This window comes from Semicossyphus pulcher, unplaced genomic scaffold (assembly GCF_022749685.1).
Source record: "Semicossyphus pulcher isolate SPU_LCO1_2020_fin unplaced genomic scaffold, fSemPul1.0.p SCAF_4, whole genome shotgun sequence".
In the NCBI taxonomy this organism is placed as follows: Eukaryota; Metazoa; Chordata; class Actinopteri; order Labriformes; family Labridae; genus Semicossyphus; species Semicossyphus pulcher.
In genome coordinates, this window is record NW_027211715.1 from 23893254 (window position 1) to 23914310 (window position 21057).

Consider the following 21057-nt stretch of genomic DNA (forward strand, 5'->3'; position numbering starts at 1 on the left):
TCCACTCAGTCAGGAAGGAATGTCCTTTCAGTTTTCAGCTGCTGCCTTCACGTCCATAGCCTACACCTTCTTTAATGAAACATGAGTGAGCGTACGTAATCTTCCGCGCACCCAATTAAAAGTAGCTGGCGTTTCGAGCAAACGCCAGAGGGTGGCCTACCGGGATGCATCTTTATGATTCGCCGAGTGGCATGACAGAGCTTTGGTACTTGCTAGAAAGCGAGCTGTAGGGGTAAGGTGGATCGTTTAGTCGGAAGTCCAAAGTACTTGACCCAAAGTAAAAGGATGGTCGAGTGGCTTACTGGAGGAGGGAGAGGAAGGAAAGGAAGGCTGCAATGCAATGCTCAGCAGACACTTTGATGCAAGAGCAACTAAATAAATCGCCTAAAAAAAGAAGCATCACTGGTAAAATCTAATAATAAACGCAATTTATAGCAGAATTATTATTTTTTCTACAAACTTAGAAATATATTTCAAATGAGAGGGAAGGAAAAAAGCTAACAAATGGAAAATATTAACCATAACTTTATCATCATAACCATTTCCACCATTATTGTTTTCATAATTACTGTTTCTAAAATTGAGCAAAGGTGATCCTCTGGATGGCTACAAAGGTGAGTGTTTCCACATCTTTTGTGGCTGAGGCAGAGTGCATGAACTGAATGTATTTTTGTTAATTCTGCTGTCTCAGATAATGGGTGAACCTGAAAGCCCAATCTTCAATCTATGTGAACTACAAGGGGATAAGTCACCCATACAGAGTTTAAAAATGGTTAAAAGAAATGCACGTCAAGTATGGAGGTTTTGCTGATACCTTACCGTTGCATTGGTATCAGCAGATTTAACAGAGTTATGGCAGTGATCATCAACTGGCGGCCCAAAATAATACCGGGGTTTCCGTTATCTAGTAATTGATGTTTTTTTACTGGTAATATCTGGTGAAGTCCGACATGAAACATGACAATTATATATTTTCAACAAAAAAAATGTCACTGATTCATGATAACTCCGTCCCCTCAGTGCTTTGGGAATATGCTAAACCAGCCATCCGCGTCAGCAGCACCAGCCACAGCTCCTGTCTTTGATGCCACAAGCGCACAAGATGCCAGCGCTGTGATGCCAGAGTTCCGCGGCTATAGAGGCGGGAATTTATCCACGGCCTGCGAAGTCCTCATCAGGGATTTCAGTAGAATATATGCTATCCCTATTCATATATATTCATAAATATTAGTATGTATAACGAACTGCACTCACACAGAGAGAGAGAGAGTGCATGCAGACAGCATGAGGCAGAGGGCACACGCTGGGCGTACTCCTGGGTGTAACGTTACATCCGACTTTGACCTGAAAGTTACTACAGACTTTAAATTACGCCCTGTGCACCAATTAGACTTAGATGAGACTTAAATAAAATTGTCTCATGCACGACTCGGCTCCTGCACTCGGCTCCTGCACTCGGCTCCTGCACTCTGCGCCTGTGAACTGTAGATGGGAGTACTTGTTTACAGTGACAGACAGACAGAGTGATGGCTGTCTCATGCATGACTCCTCCGCCGGTTGAAAGGTTGAAAGTGCAACATAAGGTTGTATCACATATTATTTTGCACTCGGCTCCTGTGAACTGTAGACAGGAGTACTTGTTTGCAGAGACAGACAGAGTGATGGCTGTCTCATGCACGACTCCTCCACAGGTTGAAAGGTTGAAAGTGCAGCATTAGGACAATTGCCCAAAAATCCCCTATGAAGAGGCAAGAACGTGGGACAGCTACCTCGCCCGGACCAGGGAGACCGGAGCTACCCCCTGGAGCCAGAACTGGGGGGAATGCTGGGGCGAGCGTCTGGTGGCCGGGTTTTTGTCCATGGGGCCTGGCCAAGCTCAGCCCAATTGAGCAATGTGGAGCCGCCGCCTTGTGGGCCCACCACCTGCAAGGATAGGCATAGGGGTCGGGTGCATTGTAAACCGTGCAGCAGACAAAGGCAGCATAGACTGGTTTTTGGTACATGGAATGTCACCTCTCTGGTGGGGAAGGAGCCGGAGCTGGTGCGGGAGGTGGAGCATTACCAACTAGATATAATTGGGCTCACATACACGCACAGCTTCCGGTTCTGGAACCAATATCCTAGAGAGGGGTTGGACTCTCGCCTTTTCCGGAGTTTCCCAGGGTGAGAGGCGCCGGGCAGGTGGATTGGAGTCTTTGTCTCAAGTGAAGGATTTTAAGTATCTCGGGGTCTTGTTCACGAGTGAGCGTAAAATGGATCGTGAGATGGACAGGCGGATCGGTGCAGCATCAGCAGTAATGTGGGTGTTGTACCGGACCATTGTGGTGAAGAGGGAGCTGAGTCTGAAGGCAAAGCTTTCGATTTACCAGTCGATCTACGTTCCAACCCTTACCTATGGTCACGAGCTTTGGGTAGTGACCGAAAGAATGAGATCGCGAGTACAAGCGGTCGAAATGAGTTTCCTTCGAAAGGTGTCTCGGCTCAGCCTTAGAGATATGGTCAGGAGCTCGAAGATCCGGGGGGAGTTCGGAGTAGAGACGCTTCTCCTTCGCATCAAAAGGAGCCAGTTGAGGTGGTTCGGGCATCTGGTTAGGATGCCTCCTGCCTCCTGGGCATGGATGGATTGACTTGTACCATTTGAACATACCCTTCTATTCAAGGGTCGAGTAACTTTATCTATTGAGCTATCTGAGAGCTTTGCTTTATAGGGTTCATTTGGAGTTTTGAGATAATTTCAGTTGTGCATAATTGTATTGTTAAATGACTGTGGAGGAATTGGAAATGTTGGCAGAGGTGGGATATGAACCAGGGTCTGAACGTACCCTTTAATTCGAGGGTCGGGTACTCTATCCCGAGAGCTATCTGACTGCCCTAACTTAATGGGTTCATTTGGAGTTCACAGTACTCTGGAGAAAGTAATCAGATTAATTGTAATCAGAGTCCGCCGGAGAAAGTAATCGGATTAATGGTAATCAGGGTCTGAACGGACCCTTTGATACACAGATCGGGTACTCTATCCATTGAGCTGTCTGATTGGCCTGCCTTTGGATTTTAACCAGGGTGCATATGTTTGCTTTCAGACATGGGGCAGGTGCTCTAATTCAAATAGTTAAGTGGATACCCTTCGTTAAGGTGTTCATTCAGAGTTTTCAAATCCTTATAGTGCTGAATAACTTTAACTTAAATTACAGCACTAGTAGGGGGGATCTGATGTGAAACATTTAGAATTATGAAGTTTCTGTCATTTTGCACATTTTTAAGGTTAAATGACTGCACTGACAGGGAAATATTAATGATGGTTGGAATCGAACCAACGTGAGTATCTCTTCATCGCTACACGGGACAGCTGCTTTATCCACTGAGCTAAGTGGATGCTCCTCTTGAGGGGGATTGTTCAAATGTTTTATTTATCCTTATGGTTTTGCAGAACTTGTAAGGTTAAATGACTGCACTTGAGAGGGAAATATTTTAGACCGCCTTGCAGGGGTGGGAGTTGCACCAGTGTGTGAATGTAATCTTTGGTGCAGGGACGGGTGCTTCATCCATTGAGCTAAATGGATGCCAAATATTAATTTTTAAAAAAAGGCTCCAGCCAGGAAACAGAACCAAGAGCCTTCTAGCGTCAAGAAGTTTATTGTCATATGCACGGTAAAAACACAGCGGTTACACCATACAATGAAACTCTTACTTTGTCAGTCTCCCTTCACGCAACAGTAAAAACAAAGATGGGATTGGATGGGAGGGAGAGGGGGGCAGCTGTCTGATGGCCTGTGAGTAGACGCTGTTTGTCTGTCTTGTTGTCCTAGATTTCACACTCCTGTAGCGCCTGCCTGAGGGCAGAAGTGTGAAGAGACTGTGTTGTGGGTGTGTACTGTCTTTGATAATGTTCTTTTGAGTACTCCAATAAGAGTGTCGGATTACTTGTAATCAGAGTACTCCTGCAAAAGTAATCAGCTTACTTGTACTTTTCTATAGTATAACTTTAAGTACTGTCAGCTTTTTGCAGTTTTGTAGCAGCTTTAACAGGAAGCAGCTAACCTCTATGCTAAGTAGGGAAACCACAGAGCTCAGCTTGAGCTTCGGCTCTTTTCCTGTAGTATCGATTTCCGCACAGAACTGAATTGCCTTCAATGGAGGAAAAACTTTAAGGATCATAAAGATGTGAAGCCCCGTTCACACATGAACAATTTCCAAACAATTTCAGGACATTTCGGTCGTGACATTTTCTGGACTTTCTCACACAGCAGGGGATTAGTAGTGTTGGATGTGGACAAATACTTAGTTTGTTTTAGATGAGGGAGGGTGCCTGGGTAGAGCGTGCAGAGAGAGGGGAAGTCTTCTGTATCACTACAACATGCACAATAATAGAAAACATCATTGTGGCAACTGAGGCGAGCAGTATAGAGTATAAAGAAGTGAAACTCAGCTTAACACGAACGTCATTGCCCATTACACTCACTTCCTTCGCGGCCTTGATGGGGTCAATTCAAATTAAAGTTTATCTCCCTGAGAGCATGTAGGTCTTTGCAATATCATTTGACCCTGTATGTGCAGCATGATATTTTTCCTAGTGGGATGTGCAGCAACAATATGCAGGATTCTTTCTGCCATGTCAGAGACCATATCCTTGGGAAAACAGAGTACTTTGGTGTTTTTACTGCACATTCTTTGTATCTCTCACAGCAGCGTCGCCAACAATCAGAGTCTGAGGCCCAGGCCTTAGCTTTCCCGGGAAGCCTTTTACTTTTTCACATGCTTACAGTCCTTACCCTGCTGCCTGAGGATGGAGGTTATCTAGGTCATCAGATGAAGATCCAGGGTCCGGCAACAGTGGCGCAAATCTGTTGTGCACTTCCACACTCTGTTGTTGGGGAGGTTTGTTGCTAACCCTGCCTTTCGCAGCTGTCCACCCGCCGACAACCGGGGTTGAATAGGCGCTCTGCCTGGGAGGCAGTGAAGGCCAGCCGGTCTCATCACATATCTCAGCGCACTGTGCTCAGCCTGTTATTCGTCCTCCCATTTCCCAGGGACGTGTGGCTGTTCCCCAAGATTGTTCCAAGGAGGACTACCACTGGAAGATTTATTACACAGTACTGAGCACACCTGTTCATTGGTAGTTTTGTCTGTGTTCCTTAGCCATGTGTTAGCTTGCTCTTATCCACTGTTTATGAAATGTAAGTACATTTCATTGCACAACTGACACAACTGTGCGATATCTGCTTCATCTTAGTATTTGAAGGAATTAATTTGAAAAAAAATTCAAGCATCTTTCATGTCACATGTCCAGTAAAATGTTTAGCAAGAGAAGTAACACGTTCTCAAAGTCACTGTGCAACATTTTACAACAAGGCTGTCCTGCTTCAACAGACTTCACTTTACTTGCATTAGTACCTGTTTCAGCTCGGTCAGCTAAATGAGAACAGTTTGAAAGGGAGGACAAAAAACTGTTGATCGTGTCGCATCTGCTTCTCTAAATCAGGAAATCCTACTTCCTGTCACTACACACACGACACGACACAACACAACACGACACACAGTGTGAAGGCAGTAAAGTCAAAGAAGACCTGACGGAATAATTGTGATGAGGATTTCTGCCGTTTTCGTGTAAAGGTAAAACTCCAACAAATTCATTCAATTATTTATGATATTGTACAAGTTTGTAGGAATGAAGTCTCTGTGCTGTGTTGAGAATTGTCAGAATTTTTACTTTATACTGACCTCACAATGTGTTTAGCCATGTTTCGGCTCCTTCAAGCTACTTTTCAACCTTTATTCAGCTTCTTCTGGCTTTGACAAAGAATGGATGTTCACCAACCGTTTAATAAAGGGTTAGTTATTCATTGTGACCAAATAAAATGATTGTACTGATTTAAATGATCTTTTACCAGGTGAAAGTAACCAGATCTGTGTTGTTATTAAGGTAAATGAAGTAACTGAAAACACTTGGTGAAAAACTGATTTGCCGTTACGTCAGCCACCATTCTGCATTTAACTGTGTTCCTGATTCATTTACACAGAACGTGGGGAGCATTTATTATAATATAACGGGAATCCCCCCCAAGTCTGAATTTGACGTTTTGAATCATTTAGAGTCATGGTGGGAATTCTCCTCACATGTGGTCTACAAAGGCATTTCTAAGCTTAAATGACATGACATCTATCTACGTGATAAAACATATCATGAACAGTAACAGAATCTTTGCTTTTAGACTTTTCTGTTAAGTTTCGCTGAATTTGAGAAAATGTTCTCAACACTGTTTCCACTGTCAAGCAATAGATTGTGATATTGTTATCCAAATCTAGAAGTTTCCTGAAAAAGATTTAAAATCTGTTGGTTTGGTCCTCAGATTTCCCCATGGATCTCAGTGAGGAGGAGTCTGCCCCTCTGGTCATCAGAGACCGTGGAGGCAGTCAGAGGTCCAGCTCCAGCACTGGTCCCAGTTTACAAGTGCACCTCTACTTCTTCCCAGCCACAAAGGACGAAACAACAATACACATTTCATCTGGCCAAATCTCTGCTGAAAATGTCTGCATCCAAGCGTGCAAGAAATGTGGTAAGATTTCTCCGGCGATTGATGAGTCATCAAATCTGTACTACATTATGTTCTTGTAAATGTATAGAGCTGCTTTCCCACTGGTCAAAAAATCAGCTAACACCCGGCTTTTTTGCTTAGTGGGAAAGGTTACAGTCGGCATTCAGACCCGGGTCATTATCGCCTCGGCTCCGATCGGCATTGATGGGAACACAAAACCCGTGTCGACACGCTAATCTCCGCCACCTTTCCGGCGCGATGCTATGCTCCGTCGGTAACTTCGGCGACTCCTTGTCATCTCAGCTACAAATTCCGCCCGTCTCCCTCCGAGCTGCGCTCAAACATCGTTCCAAATTTGTCCGCGCCAAGTTTGATACACAGGCTGAACGAGTTATAGATACAATAAAGACCTAACCACCGTATCATCTTCACTGTGTAATAACCCTGTTTCGGACACTTTTGTGACGTCAAACGGTGACGCAGCAGAAAAGAGACCGACAGGAGGATACTTCACTGGCAATGGGAAGAGAGACAATCTGCATTTATTAGCGGGTCTTCCCGGGTCTGAAAAACCTCAATCAACACGTTAATTTTGGTGGGAACAGGGTATCAGTGTGCAAAAGGGTTAATGCTGTCGAAGTCATTATACCTTCACCTGCCTTGTCATGCCCTAATGGTGTACGTGATCTCTTTCTCCAGGAGTCTTACCAGTGTATCAGAGCCTTTTTGGGTTGGCATCGGCTGATCTCTCATTTTGGTATCCTCCATCACACATGTTCAACATAGAAGAAAGCTTACAAGTGCAGTTTAGAGTCAGGTGAGTGAAAAATCAGCTGTCAATCATTCACTCTTTCACAGAAGGAAGTAATTTTGAAAGCATAATTGTGGGAAGTGAGGCGAGCAGTATAAAGTATAGACGTCATTACCCTTTGCACCCGCTTCCTTCACTCCCTTGATGGGGTCATTCAAATAAAAGTTTATTTCCCTGGGAGCATGTAGGAAAAATGTAATTCCTGAATATGAATATTACATGTGAATATCGTGTGTATGCTTCATATTTTGACATGATGGTGGTAGAGGAAATTATACCCAATACAATAGGGGTTCAACCTGTGAAAGATAGAAAGGAAATTTCATTGCACAAGTGATACACTCAATATCTGATTATGCTAAGATGCATGCACAGCTGAACGTGCATTTGAATCATCTTCTCTGAAAGATATAAACGCTTTGGCGGTGCTAGTTGTCGTCATGCTTGCGAGAAGTTAACTCTTTGATAATATCATGCTATGGTGATAATGCGCTTATTTTTGGTATGCAGGTTTTTCTTTGGAAACTGGTTTGGACAAGGACCAAGAGCATCGTACCGCTACAGTCTGACCAGAGACAGAGTCAGTCCAGTGCTTGACTACAGCGTCATTGATTATCTCTTTGCTCAGGTAGTATAAAATGTTTACAAAATGGAAGTTTGTTGACTTAATAAGATTGATAATTTCATCGTATACTGTGCATATTTTTTTGCAAGTGTCAGTAATGTCTCAAATGTCTATGCTTCAAAATGTTAACTTAATTTGAATACGGAATTAGCACACACTCTGATGCCTGAAATAGTTACATGCATTGACCATATTCTAAATGTACTTGTCCATCACTGATTACATATCACTTATTACATATAGATGCGAAGTGACTTTATTGCCAGTGAGGCTGGAGTCTCTCCACCTTTGAGCGCCCAAGAGGAATGCCTTGGCCTTGCAGTGCTGGACTTATGGAGAATAGCTAAAGAGCGTCATCAGAGTGTAAGAGAGCTCTGCAAGACTGTGAGGTATTTCAAATGTTTCCTATCTCCCAAACCAGAAATCATCCAACCAAAATCAGCAGTTAGTTCAGAGTTTAAGCAACGAAAAACTCTCTAGAATATGACATAGATTCTTACATTTGTTCTTAAAGAGGGGGTAATATGCTGTTTCACATTTTAAGCCATATATATAATGTTACGATGTTGGATGTTCAGACTAAACGTGGGTGAAGTTTCAGATCTGTAGGTAAAAGTATGTTGGAGTAAACCCACAGGCTTCTCAGCTCAGTCTGCAGGCTGCTGTGAAAGCCAGGTTTCACACAGTTTTTTCTACATGCTGCCTCAGCAGGATTTGGAGAGCTGGCCAATCAGAAGAAAGTGGGCTAATTGGGGCGGGGTTTCTTAAAGGGACAGAGCTGACACTGAGTCGTTTCAGGCAGAGGCTGTATGAGGGCCTGCACAGAGCACCAGTGTGAGAACAATGAGGAGTTTTTTAAACTGTAAATGATGCTAAGCTACTCCACAGGTATCACAGAGTGAAAAATGAAGCTTGAAATTAGCATAATACCCCCCCTTTAAACTATTTGTCATTTATGACATGCAGCTTGCAGTCATAACAACTATTATTATACTGTTTGTGTTTCAGCTACAAATCATGCCTTCCCAAGCTGCATCGCCAGGACATCCAGAAACGAAACCGGCTGGATCGTTATCGAATCCGAAACACCCTCAAGCATTACTTAAGGAAGATCGGCTGCTGCTCGGTCGACGAGTGCAGCTTGAAGCTCAAGTACCTCATTGAACTTGCCGACATCGAGCCTTCTTTGGGCAGCGAAACCTTCCAGATTAATTCTTCTTTCTCCAATTCAAAGTCAAATTCCTCTCTCGTGCGGGTCACAGGGGAAAGTGGAATTGAAACCAGTGGAAGTTGTCCCCCTGATTCTGCTGTGGTAAGAACTTGTAAAATGGGGTTGCAGTTTTTGAAGATTTAGTCTTCATTTATTCGATCCAGGTAGTCCTTTGTTCAGTGCCTTTATGCAGGCCATTCCAAAGTATAAAAATATACCCCGGCAGGCCAAAGTGCTTATATGGTCCAATGCTGAGATAAGATGAATAATCAGCCCCTCTTTTTGTTTTCAGTGGCAGACCTTTTGTGATTTCAAAGAAATCATCGACATCAGTATAACGAGGTTAAGCCATGAGCAAGTCCCCCAAGACAACAGGATGGTGACAATTACACGCAAAGATGACAGATGTTTGGTAAGAATATAATTGGATGTAAGCAATATTTACCTTAAATGGCAAAGTCTTTATTTTCAGATTTTACTGTTTTAAGTTGATAATCTATATTATTGTTTTGCACTACAGGAAACCACATTTCAGAGTCTCAAAGAAGCTCTCTCTTTTGTGTCACTTGTTGACGGCTACTTCAGACTGACCACGGACTCTAGCCACTACTTCTGTCAGGACATTGCTCCTCCAAGTATTCTTGAGAGGATCAAAGACTATTGTCACGGCCCAGTCACGTGAGTCGTTTGGATTAATGTTGACACGGATCAAATCCCACCATCCCCATGTACCATTTTAAATATTTCTGTCTCACCTTCTTTGATCAGGTCAGAGGTGGCGGTCCACAAGCTGAAGAAGTCAGGGTTTAAGGGTGGTGCGTTCCTTCTTCGGCAGAGTCCCGAGATCTTTCACAACTACTTCCTGACTGTTTGTGTTCAGGTAAACGTTGCTATTTATGTATTTATGTTATGTATGTTATGTACTTTCTTGTGATTACAAGGAAACCACATGTCTCTGTCATTCGTAGTCATAAAAGTGTATCTCTATGCAGATGATGCACTGGTTTTTCTGAACATTGAACACTTGCTTGTCGCTAAAATTTTTGCACAAATAAAAAGTGTGTGGAATCTATTTCATGAAGTTTACTCAAGAATGCTGTTTCAACAATCTCAAGAGTGTTGTAAAAAATTGATGCACATTTTTATTTTTGCAGACTCCACTTGGACTTGACTACAAAGACTGTCTTATTATTGAGAATGAGCACTTTAGTCTTCCTGGGGTCCAGAAATCATTTTCCAGCTTGAGAGAGCTCACCAGCTATTACCAACACAACAAGCTGCTACTGGCCGACGTACCTGTCAAGTTGACTCGCTGCTGTCCACCTCGACCTAAAGGTTTGTTGCCCAAGTCATGCATATGATACTAAATCCTATCCTAAATATACACCATAGTAAATATCAAGGTAAATGGACTGTACTTATATAGTGCTTTTCTACTCTGCTGACCACTCAAAGCGCTTTTACACTGCATGTCACATTCACACACTGATGGACAAAGGCCTAACTGCCAATCTCCAATCAGTGTCTATGGACATTCATAGCTGATGGCTATGCCTGCAGGAGCAATTTGGGGTTCATCGCTTGCCCAAAGACAGTTGGACATGTGACTGCAGCAGTCAACTCTACCACTGAGCCACAGCAGCCCCTAAGGCTTGAATGTAACTTTAAAAACAGGCTTTGGCCTTTGTATTCTCATTTTTAAAATTCTCATTGTTGTACAAAACAAAAGCTCTGAACACACAAACTAGTTGCCACCAATGACTGTATATATAGACGGACGACGCGTCTCCATCTGCTCTCATTGTGTGACATTGAAGCCAAAATAGCACCAAAATAGAGATTGTTGGGTGGAGCCGCCATAGCCACTTCTGCTAACCAAAGCACACACCTAAATTACTGGAAAAAACAGCAAGGATCCTGCTCGTGGCGTATTTAACAGCAGAGCAGCTTCTTTGTGTTGGTCTGAAGCAGACGTTCACAGATGTGTAAACTTCAATGACTGTAGTGATTGTTTTACTTACGTCTCCTCTCGTCGTTCCTCCTCTACTCTGCTAATCCGGAACAGAGTCGTATTTGTCAACAGAGCTGTCAATCATCCTTTTTACAGCATCAAATAACTAATTAAAAATAAACTTGTCAGAAAAATGAACACTTGGACATAAATCAGCATGATAAGAACTAACTATAATGACAGAAACCATGTTTGAGAAACATTTATTTGATGTGTATTTTGATTTTATAGTTTGACTCATGTCCAATCTGTTAACATGGAGGAGGCGGGCTATATGACCTAAACTGCAGCCAGCCAGCAGGGGGCGATAACGATGTTTTGGCTTCACTTTTGGAGAGCTGTCATGTCGTCCATCTTTTTATACAGTCTATGGTTGCCACTGACTGTTTGACCCCTAAAGTGAGGGGCTCTGTTATGCTTTGGGGGGCCTTCTAAAAGCATAGTTTGGGTCCTTGACAGGGGAAAGAGTCACTGTAAAACTTACAAAGTTGTTAAGATGAAACATTTCTATCCTTCTGGGAGGGTTCAGGACTACAAAGCCCCCATCCATCGGGCCCGAGGGCTCACTGAATGGTTTGATGAGTTTCAGAGATGTATAGAATCAATCTCAAGGTGCATTGAAGCTGTTGAGGCTGCTTTGTTGTTTTTTTCCTCTCGTCAACCGACTGTCTATTTGTGTATTTGTATAAACTGCATGTTCCATTATCATAAAACGGCACAACAACAGATTGTTTTTTGTTCCACCAACTGAACTAGTTCCACAACTTAACTGAAACTGGATTTTTGTTGCCAAGCAACCCAAACATTCTCCTGCACTGTGTCTACATGTTACCACAGATGCTGTTTTTCCATCACGTAAATTCATCTGTTTGATTTAATTTATAAAGCAACCAGTGAAACAAGAGTCTGCTGTGTTCAGAACACCTGGCTGAGGCGGAGTGATACACAGTGAAAATTCCCACTGATGTTGTCTCTATATCACCACTCATGGAATGGCTCTTGTCCAATCAGATTACTTGGTCAGAACTAACTGTTGTATAACCTATAACTAATAACCAATTCTTACAATTTTCCCTGTCACTCACTTATAATCCTGTATTGATTAAACACCTTCATTTTTTACTTGAACTGAGATATGTGCCTTCAAACTTGCAGCTTTCACAGACTCTTTAACATTGCCCGTGTTTCCTGCTGTTCTTACAGAGCTCACAAATCTGATCATCATACGCAGCAGCAGTGCTGTCGAGGCTCAAGGGTCCCCGACACTTGAAAGGAACAAATTCAGTCACATCCAGTTTCACATGATCAAGTATGAAGACTTGAAATGGGTGCGTACGTAAACACGACTCACATTCACACTCCTGAATTTCATGAGTAAAGATCAGTAAAGGTTTCTAGATCTTCTTTACCATGAACTACTGTTGCTGCAACTGATCCTACCACAACTTTTATGCTATAAATGATGCTAACCGCTACCACTATGATAGTCAAAGTATTTCAGGGGCAAAATGTTTCTTATAATGAGGAAACTTTAATGTTGTTTCTGAATTTCCTGGCAGGGTGACAGCCTCGGACAGGGATCCTTCACCCGAATTTTCAAGGGCTGCAAAACTGACATCCGTGATGGGGAGAAACACGAGACAGATGTTTTCCTCAAAGAGCTTGATGCCATTCACAGAAACTGCTGGGAGGTCGGTGTCTTCACTTTAAAAAACATTGAATTTTTTATCATTATTGGAGATTATTTATTAATCTATCAAACGTTGTTTCCTTCTCTTTTCCACTTCTCAGTCATTCTTTGAAGCTGCCAGCTTAATGAGCCAGATTGCACACAAACACCTCCTCCATGTGTACGGTGTTAGTGTTCATGGAGCAAAAAGTGAGTTCAGTTTCACGAGGCTAATGTGTACAAAGCATTTCAAAGCTAACAACGGCAAACAAAACTAATGAACCAGTGAACTCATTCTTACAAAACATTTTCCTCATAATAATTCAGATTAAATCCTCATGTGACCCCGACTCTGTCTGTTGACTGTGGTTGAGAGTTTTTGACTCTGTGTTCATTTGAAGTTCAGCTGTAGAAACAATCCTTGCTGTGCCTTACAGACATCATGGTGCAGGAGTTTGTCGAGTACGGGGCTCTTGACCTCTACTTGAAGAGAGGGAGATCTGTGTCAGTGAGCTGGAAACTTGACGTAGCAAAGCAACTTGCGTCTGTCCTAAACTTCCTGGTAAGATCAACTTTGAGATACCAGATCTAAAAAAAAAAAGTCAATGCGCTTTAAATGCCAAGTGTATTTGTTCCCTGTGTGTGTGTGTGTGTGACATAAAACCATAAAATTAAATATGAACTGTTACCTACCCCAGTTGCATCACTAACGGCAAAATAAAAGTGGTTGTTGATTTGTTGAAATCATCTCCATAACGACACATGTATGCTCAGTTATGGTCTAAAAAAGGAGCCTAATGTGGCCGACTGTAATGAGTTAACTTTAATATTAAACTCTCTTGCAGGAAGAGAAAAATATTGTTCATGGGAACATCTGTGCCAAAAACCTGCTGCTGGCCAGAGAAGGTGACCCGTCCCAGGGAAGTCCTCCTTTCATCAAGCTCAGCGACCCAGGCATCAGCGTGGCCATGCTGGGCAGAGAAGGTAAAATGGTTCAATACCAACAGGTCCATTTGTAGAACATACTGAATATTACAGGCTGGACAGAGCAGGAGAGATAACTGAACGATGTCCTGTGACTTAAAATAGAGATGATAGATAACAATTTGATTTATATTCTCCAACACCTGTTTTTCACTTATCTCGGAGCATTATGTGAGAATATGCGTTTCTGTGTGCGCTGCTTTAGTGATCCTGGACAGGATCCCCTGGGTGGCCCCTGAGGTGCTGGAGGCTCCAGACAACCTGACTCTGGAGAGTGATAAATGGAGCTTTGGTGCCACTGTGTGGGAAATCTTCAACGGTGGGAACAATCCGCTGCGAGGCTGGGACTTAAACCTGGTACTCCCACTTTCACAGATCATTGACTGTACATCGAACACTGATGTGGCAGGGTAACAGGTTGTCATAGTATAGTATAGTCATCCAAATGACTTTCATATGTGCTAAAACTTTCCTGCTATAGTTTAGGGGTGCTAAAATCCTATTGGATAGAAGAGATTGCCAGATTAATGAAACCAAACTCAAAGTCCTCAACAAAAGGTTTCATTAGTTACCATGTTTGAGATGATGGAAAACAGCACGCCTTGTTCAGGGTTATGGTGAGGACATTACAAAGCATTTACTGTATGCATTAAGCAATATATACGATAGGAACAGCTGACAAACGTTGTATGACATAACATTTGAGTGCCTGAGTGTACTTAGAAGCTTTTAAGCCATAACTTGAATAAATGTCATTGTTTCTAGGAGAAGGCAAATTAACACAAACATACTTAAACTCAAAGTGCAGGACATTAAGTGTAAGAGTAAGTGAACGTTATTGTTTGTTTTGTGCAGAAGCGTCAGTTTTACGAGAGCCACCAGCAGCTGCCGCCCTCTCAGTGGACAGAGCTGGCTGACCTGATCACTCAGTGTATGGACTACCAGGCTGCCTTCAGACCTTCCTGTCGCGGCATTATCCGTCAGCTCAACAGCCTGATCACCTCAGGTAAAGATGTGAATCACTGCGTAGCTGATAGTGAGACTGACAGATAAAAAGGTTGAACATTTTATTTTATAAATTGACCCTGATGAAACCTTTCAACAGTTGTTTTTGTATTCTTGAAGTTTCTATGGAATCAGTCAGATGACCCAGATTTGCACATTTTTCTTCACTCATTTGATCTTGTACTCTTTTTTTAAACAGCTTCTGTTTTGAATCATATAATTCAGCAACATAAGAAAACAAAAAAGACTGATATATATCTTGTTTCATGGCAGACTACGTGATTCTCCATGCCACTGAGCCCGTCACACAGAACCCTGTGTGGAGAGTCATGAGCCCGGATCAACAAGACCAGACATTGTTTGAGGAGAGACACCTACGCTACATCTCCAGCCTGGGAAAAGTAAGCCCATTTGATGATCTTAAGTTTTGGGTTTTACCTGACCTCATCGAGTGGTCACATCATTAATAGAAGAGTTCCATACTTTGGCCAGGCAAACAAGGAATTGAAAGCAGCTCATTCATTTCCGTTTGCAATTACTTTACAATTGTTAGGATTTGAGGTTAAGCAGAAAGGGGGAGGACCCAGGTGCAGTCTTAATGATTCAATAAATAAAACAAAGGAAAAAACAAGTGAATTACAAACAAAAAGGCAAACTCCAAAACACTTACTCAGGGGAGGCGCGAAGATAATCCAGTGTAGAAACACGAGGAACAAATTCACAGGGGGAAGGCCAACAGGTCACGGACATGAACTGGCACAGAAGGGTAGGAACACGGAGACTAAATACACACAGGGTAATCAGGGACAGGTGAGACTAATTAACACAGGTGAACACAATGAGGGCAGGAAACACAATCTGAAAGGCGGGAAACAGAACAAAGGAACGGGAGTAAAACAAGACATGGCATACAAGGGGCAAGAACTACAAAATAAAACAGGAAACGCTAGAAACCAAACGCAGGACTGACAGGGCTGCAAAGTAAAACAGGAAATAATCCAAGCAATGAAACACAAATGAAATACTAACGACACAAGACTAAAACGTGACAAGAACACGGAATAAACTAAATACAAAACTAAACAATGAGAACTCATGACAACAAGGGACAAAGTGAGAAGGTAAAACAGGAAACAATATCCGAACCCCGAAATACAAAAAACACAACTAAACTAGAATAACTCACGACAACAATATTGCAAAAGCTCTGGTCATTCTCAAAAAAGAGGCACCCAATTAGCTTTGGCTCCATACCAGTTCATTCATTTTCCTCTGCAAAAATCACTTTTCATTAATCATTAATGCCGTACTTTGACTAACTGAAAACAATTCCCAAAAAGAGCGGTACCTGATTAGCTCACCTGCTCGAGCACTTCCCTATTAATCGCAATTTCCTCCTGAAAGCCTGGGATCAATTCACTCCTCTGCCAGGCCTCTGCCAAATTTCCCCATTCTGTAGTACTCATTTACTATTTTTTTACAGTTATAACATTACAGTTGTATAAAACTATTTTAATTTGAACCCTGCAAAGTATCCCACCCACTTAGCTCTCCTGGCAGAGCGCTCACCTTGTTAATAATAACTGACTCCTTCTGACCTCGGTTTAATTCCAACCAGTTTAAGTTAATCATTTTCAACCTACCTATTACGGCAGTAATGTTAGTTTGAATGTTAAACGGTAAGCCAACACACCTCATTTATTTCCTATTGCATTTACTCTAAAAAGTCCCAAACAGTAGCAATAACAGGATAGTTGGACAAAAATTGTGATTGGTTAATCACAGCAGTATACGGCCTGTTTTTTCTGAATAGCAGATCACTGCTGTGTTCCACCTAACATCGCTGCCGGGACTCTTCTGGTAGAGACTGTTTATCCTCAGCTGTCACATGTATAGTGGGGTTTTTGGGGGGGTCTGTAACCAATATAACGACTGAAACCTTTCACAGGGAAACTTTGGCAGTGTTGAACTTTGCCGTTACGACCCGCTGGGAGATAACACGGGCGAGCTGGTCGCTGTGAAGAAGCTGCAGCCCAACAAGCAGTCGACCATGGAGGACTTCAAGAAGGAGGTCAACATCCTCAGCGTTTTCCAAAACAACTACATCGTCAAGTACAGGGGAGTCTGCTACAGCACGGGTAATAAAACCAACTGAGCAAATAGTGTTTAGTCCTTGTTCTTCTATGTGAAGATGTCCAGCCGAACAGGTTTTTTTACTAGTTAGGTGTGTGAGTCGAATTGCTTTTAGCCACTAGCCAACAACAACACTGTATGAAAGGAGTGAATGATGCCTCTGTGATGACACCCATTCCCTTTCTGTTCTGAAGCCTGATGCTGAACATTTTGGCTGATGTCATCTTGGGTTTTTTAAGCCAGTCGTGATCGTTTTCACCTTTGACCCAATCTGATAATTTAGATCAAAACAACTGATGAACAGACTCAACAAAGTCTTCAGCACTAGTTAAATGAAGTCATAATTCTAAGGCAGCTTTGTCCCTCAATAATACCTTATTGTTTTGTCCTCATGACGTCACTGTCCCTTATGCCTCGCCGTGTGATCCTGGATTATGTTGTAATTCACACTTAAGCTGACACTGTTGTCCAGAGTTGCTCATGACTGAGTCCCGGATTAAGAGTTAATTCAAGCTGTGGAAAGTTTTCCTCTGCGTATTGATTCCATTGTTTAATGTTTGCCACTTCAAAGGTCGTCTCAGCATGAGTTTGGTGATGGAGTACCTGCCCTATGGCAGCCTTATTGGCTATTTGGAGAGTAACCGACACATGGTCAACACCAGGCGGATGCTGCTCTTTGCTTCTCAGATCTGTAAGGTAAGAGTCAGGTATACGGTTTAAACTACTACAAATGGTTGTCATTAAATCATTGCAACAGAAGCTAGGTTAAATAGACTGTATTTACATATCTGTTAAGAGTGTCCCACAGTAAACCTTCAGAAATAAAGTAAAGGCCACCTCCCAGTGAACATTGGGGCGCACATTCATGCAGGATATAATAACAAATGTTTGTTTGGAAGAAATCCAGCAGGAACTGAAACTGAAGACTTGGGGAACTTAAGATTGCTTTTGAAATCCCTGCAGAAAGAAACCTGAACCACTGAGGTCGGAAAAAAACTGTTTTACAAGCATTAGAGATGGCATTAAAGCCAACTGGAAATAGTGTCAAAGCCACAAAGAATGCATGCTACAAACAAGGATGTTTACAACAGCTCCTGGAAGTAGCTTATATCCTATCTTGTTGCTTAATAACTTAACTTTATTTGAACTATATGATACCACCCAAGGTCCATGGTGATATCGAATTTTCTCCTGTTCTGCTCTTTTTAATTGTCCCAGGGAATGGAGTACCTGCAGAGCCTGCGCTATGTGCACCGAGACCTGGCAGCCAGAAATATTCTTGTGGCCAGCGAGTCGCTGGTGAAGATTGCAGACTTCGGGCTGACAAAGATCATTCCTTTTGACAAGGAGTACTACCGTGTCAAGCAGCCTGGAGAGAGCCCCATCTTCTGGTATCTTTTACTCTTTAATTCAAAGTGGAAAAAATGGTTAAAGTTTGAAGTACAAAACTTGCTACAATTGTTCGGCCTGAGCTGCTACACAGCAATGATGGCGAGATTGTTGCTGGAGGTTGTGCAGAAGCTAGAGATGTTCCGATATGATATCGATCTTCTAATCTTCCTCTGCAGCAGAAAACAAACATTCGACATGTTGTCAAACAAATGTTCTGATCCTTCTCAACAGCTCAGACGTAACAGATCATCGTGTAGTTATGCTCCACAGCAATCCATTAAATGATTTTTGTTCAGTTGCTGGGGCTCTACCTGACCATAGACTGCTCATCTAATGCAGGTACGCTCCAGAGGCGATCAATGAGTTCAAGTTCTCCCAAAAGTCAGATGTCTGGAGTTTTGGAGTCGTTCTACACGAGCTCTTCTCCTACTGCGACATGAACTCCAACCCAAAAAGAGTAAGCAGGTTTACGATCCATTCATGTCTAATCAGCTGTTTAATCAAACTGCAACGTCATTGTGGTTTCCCCCTTTTAGCTTTGTATGCAGGAGATTGGGTACAACGTGCAGGGTCCGACCATTTCAATGCATCTGGCAAATATTCTGAAGAACGAGTGGAGGTTGCCGGCTCCGCCAAACTGCCCGGCCAAGGTATGTTGGTGTTGTAAAACTGTAAATACAGGAAACTTTTGGGAAGACTCCTGCTCTCCAAGTGGAAACATATTTCTTATACTTGTTGTTGTAACACCAGGTGTACAGTCTGATGAGGCACTGCTGGGCGTACGACTCTGAAGATCGGCCGTGTTTCTCCAGCCTGGGAGACCAAATTGAAACCATCATGCAAGACGAGAGGGAGAGTCCTAAAGGCTGACATGGCGCCTTGCTGCACCCCTCAGCTGATCTTCTGCTTGAGAGCAACACCATGAAATGATGACATTTCAGTTCACAATGGTATCTCACTCACAGCTGAGGAAAACACACAGTAATGTAGGCATGCTCAGAGTGATAATAGACTTCCTGCAGTGTTGAGCACAAGTCTCCTTCAGGCTCCTTCAAGTAAAGCTGACTTTAAGTGTTCCGTGTTTCCAGTCTGATTTTATACAAAGACAACTCTTGTGTAATAATTGTCTGTGAAACTTTTCCGCAAATTGAGTTAACTTGTTATTTTAAATGTCTTTTGTCTTTACGTGTAAAAATACCTTTCTTCTTTTCAGTGTAAAAGTGATTGTACAGATTCCCAGTGTTTTTAATAAAGTTTATTTGAAGAATTACTTGAATTTAATTTATGAAAATAGAATATTTCAACTCACCAGGTTTCTAGCTGTCAAATATTATGATGTCCATCCATCCATCCATCCGCCCGTCTGTTTTCTTCCGAGGTGGCAGCAGTCTAAGCAAGGTGCAATGTTTTCCAGCTCCTTCTGGAGGATCCCAGGGCATTCCCAGGCCAGATGGGATATATAATCCATCCAGTAAGCTCTGGGTCTACCCCTGGGTCTCCTCCCTGTTGGAAGTGCCCGGAAAACCTCCAAAGAGAGGCGCCAAGGAGGCATCTTAATCCTGAAACCACCTCAAGTAGCGGCTCTACTCCGACCTCCCTCCGGATGTCTGTGCTCCTGACCCTATCTCTAAGGCTGAGCCCATCATAGGTGATGGTTGGAACGTAGATGGACTGGTATATCGAAAACTCACGTTTCCATCGAGCAGTTCAGGTAACATCTCACCACCCGTGAGATTTCAGAGCGAGACTTCTCCTTGAGCGAGACTTCTGTTTCTGGTTGCAATTGCCCCAGGGGATTATGTTGCAGCCGTTGCGGGTGTATCGCGGCCACAGCGAAGGCCATCCGCTGGGCAGATTCCAAACGTTTATGTTCCCATGAGTCATTTTGACGCCCAAATTTGTAAAAATAGAGCCCAGGTTTCAAAATACCGAACTTCTCCTTTAAATAAACCTGGTCACTTTAATCCTGGATTATTTGTGTGGTCCAAACAGCAAAGAGACATGAAGCAAATGCCAAGGTGGCAAAAACTGCAGATCAAGTGTCAACATGGTACTGGCCGCCCAAAAAAGACCCCTATATTAATATATAACTTATTTAAAGCCTAGTTCAATGAAAGGGTTTGGACTCAATAGCAAATTCTTCTTTTTATGACAACTGTACGGGGGGATGATTTTTATATTACTCAGCTTTGTGAATGCTATTAAGCATCATGGTGGCACATGATAATGTGGTGGTTGCTTTGAGTGACAGGTGGATACTGCTGGCTGCCTGCTAACATCAACACAGCTATTCACTGAACTGAACCTCTCGTCTGTGCAGAGCATACGCCCAAAAAGTTTCAAGAGGAAATGGATGCTTGACAGCTTTTGTCACATGTGTGAATTAAGTTTCGTTTAGCAGCTAAAAATCTCCCGTGTGCAGCAGCTTGCCTCTGCTTCCCTGTGTGTCCCACCCTGATGCCCCTCCACGATTTATAATGACACCGACAAACCATTCACCACTTTTCACGTTCAAACGTTTAGTTCATTGACAAAATTTGATTTGAGATGTGTTCGTGTAATACATTGACACAGAGTGTCCATTGTTCGACTGTAATGTGCTGTCAAGGAAGTGCAACAATTAAAAGACACTATGTGGGCGTTTTCTGTCACAGTACATGGCTAAAATATGTTCACTGATGATG

General features: G+C 42.7%; 1 protein-coding gene across 1 annotated transcript; it reads left to right on the plus strand.

The window, feature by feature from the left end:
- The first annotated feature begins 5530 nt into the window (after window positions 1–5530).
- Window positions 5531–19607, plus strand: jak3 (Janus kinase 3 (a protein tyrosine kinase, leukocyte)). Its single transcript, XM_069679704.1, has 24 exons — window positions 5531–5610; window positions 6348–6554; window positions 7233–7350; window positions 7855–7972; window positions 8213–8358; window positions 8978–9281; window positions 9472–9591; window positions 9700–9857; window positions 9948–10059; window positions 10334–10514; window positions 12394–12518; window positions 12750–12881; window positions 12982–13069; window positions 13297–13421; window positions 13705–13843; window positions 14049–14200; window positions 14699–14849; window positions 15122–15249; window positions 16797–16986; window positions 17553–17677; window positions 18200–18372; window positions 18713–18830; window positions 18910–19023; window positions 19124–19607. Exons 2-24 carry the CDS (start codon window positions 6356–6358, stop codon window positions 19241–19243), a joined length of 3336 nt encoding a protein of 1111 aa, XP_069535805.1. The 5' UTR covers window positions 5531–5610; window positions 6348–6355; the 3' UTR covers window positions 19244–19607.
- The last annotated feature ends 1450 nt before the right edge of the window (window positions 19608–21057 follow it).

Coding starts and splice junctions, on each gene's coding strand:
- jak3 (XM_069679704.1), top strand. CDS start 6,356: ATGGATCTCAGTGAGGAGGAGTCTGCCCCTCTGGTCATCAGAGACCGT. Junction 10,060..10,333: donor TCCTGACTGTTTGTGTTCAG/GTAAACGTTGCT, acceptor TTATTTTTGCAG/ACTCCACTTGGACTTGACTA. Junction 17,678..18,199: donor TTGCTTCTCAGATCTGTAAG/GTAAGAGTCAGG, acceptor TAATTGTCCCAG/GGAATGGAGTACCTGCAGAG.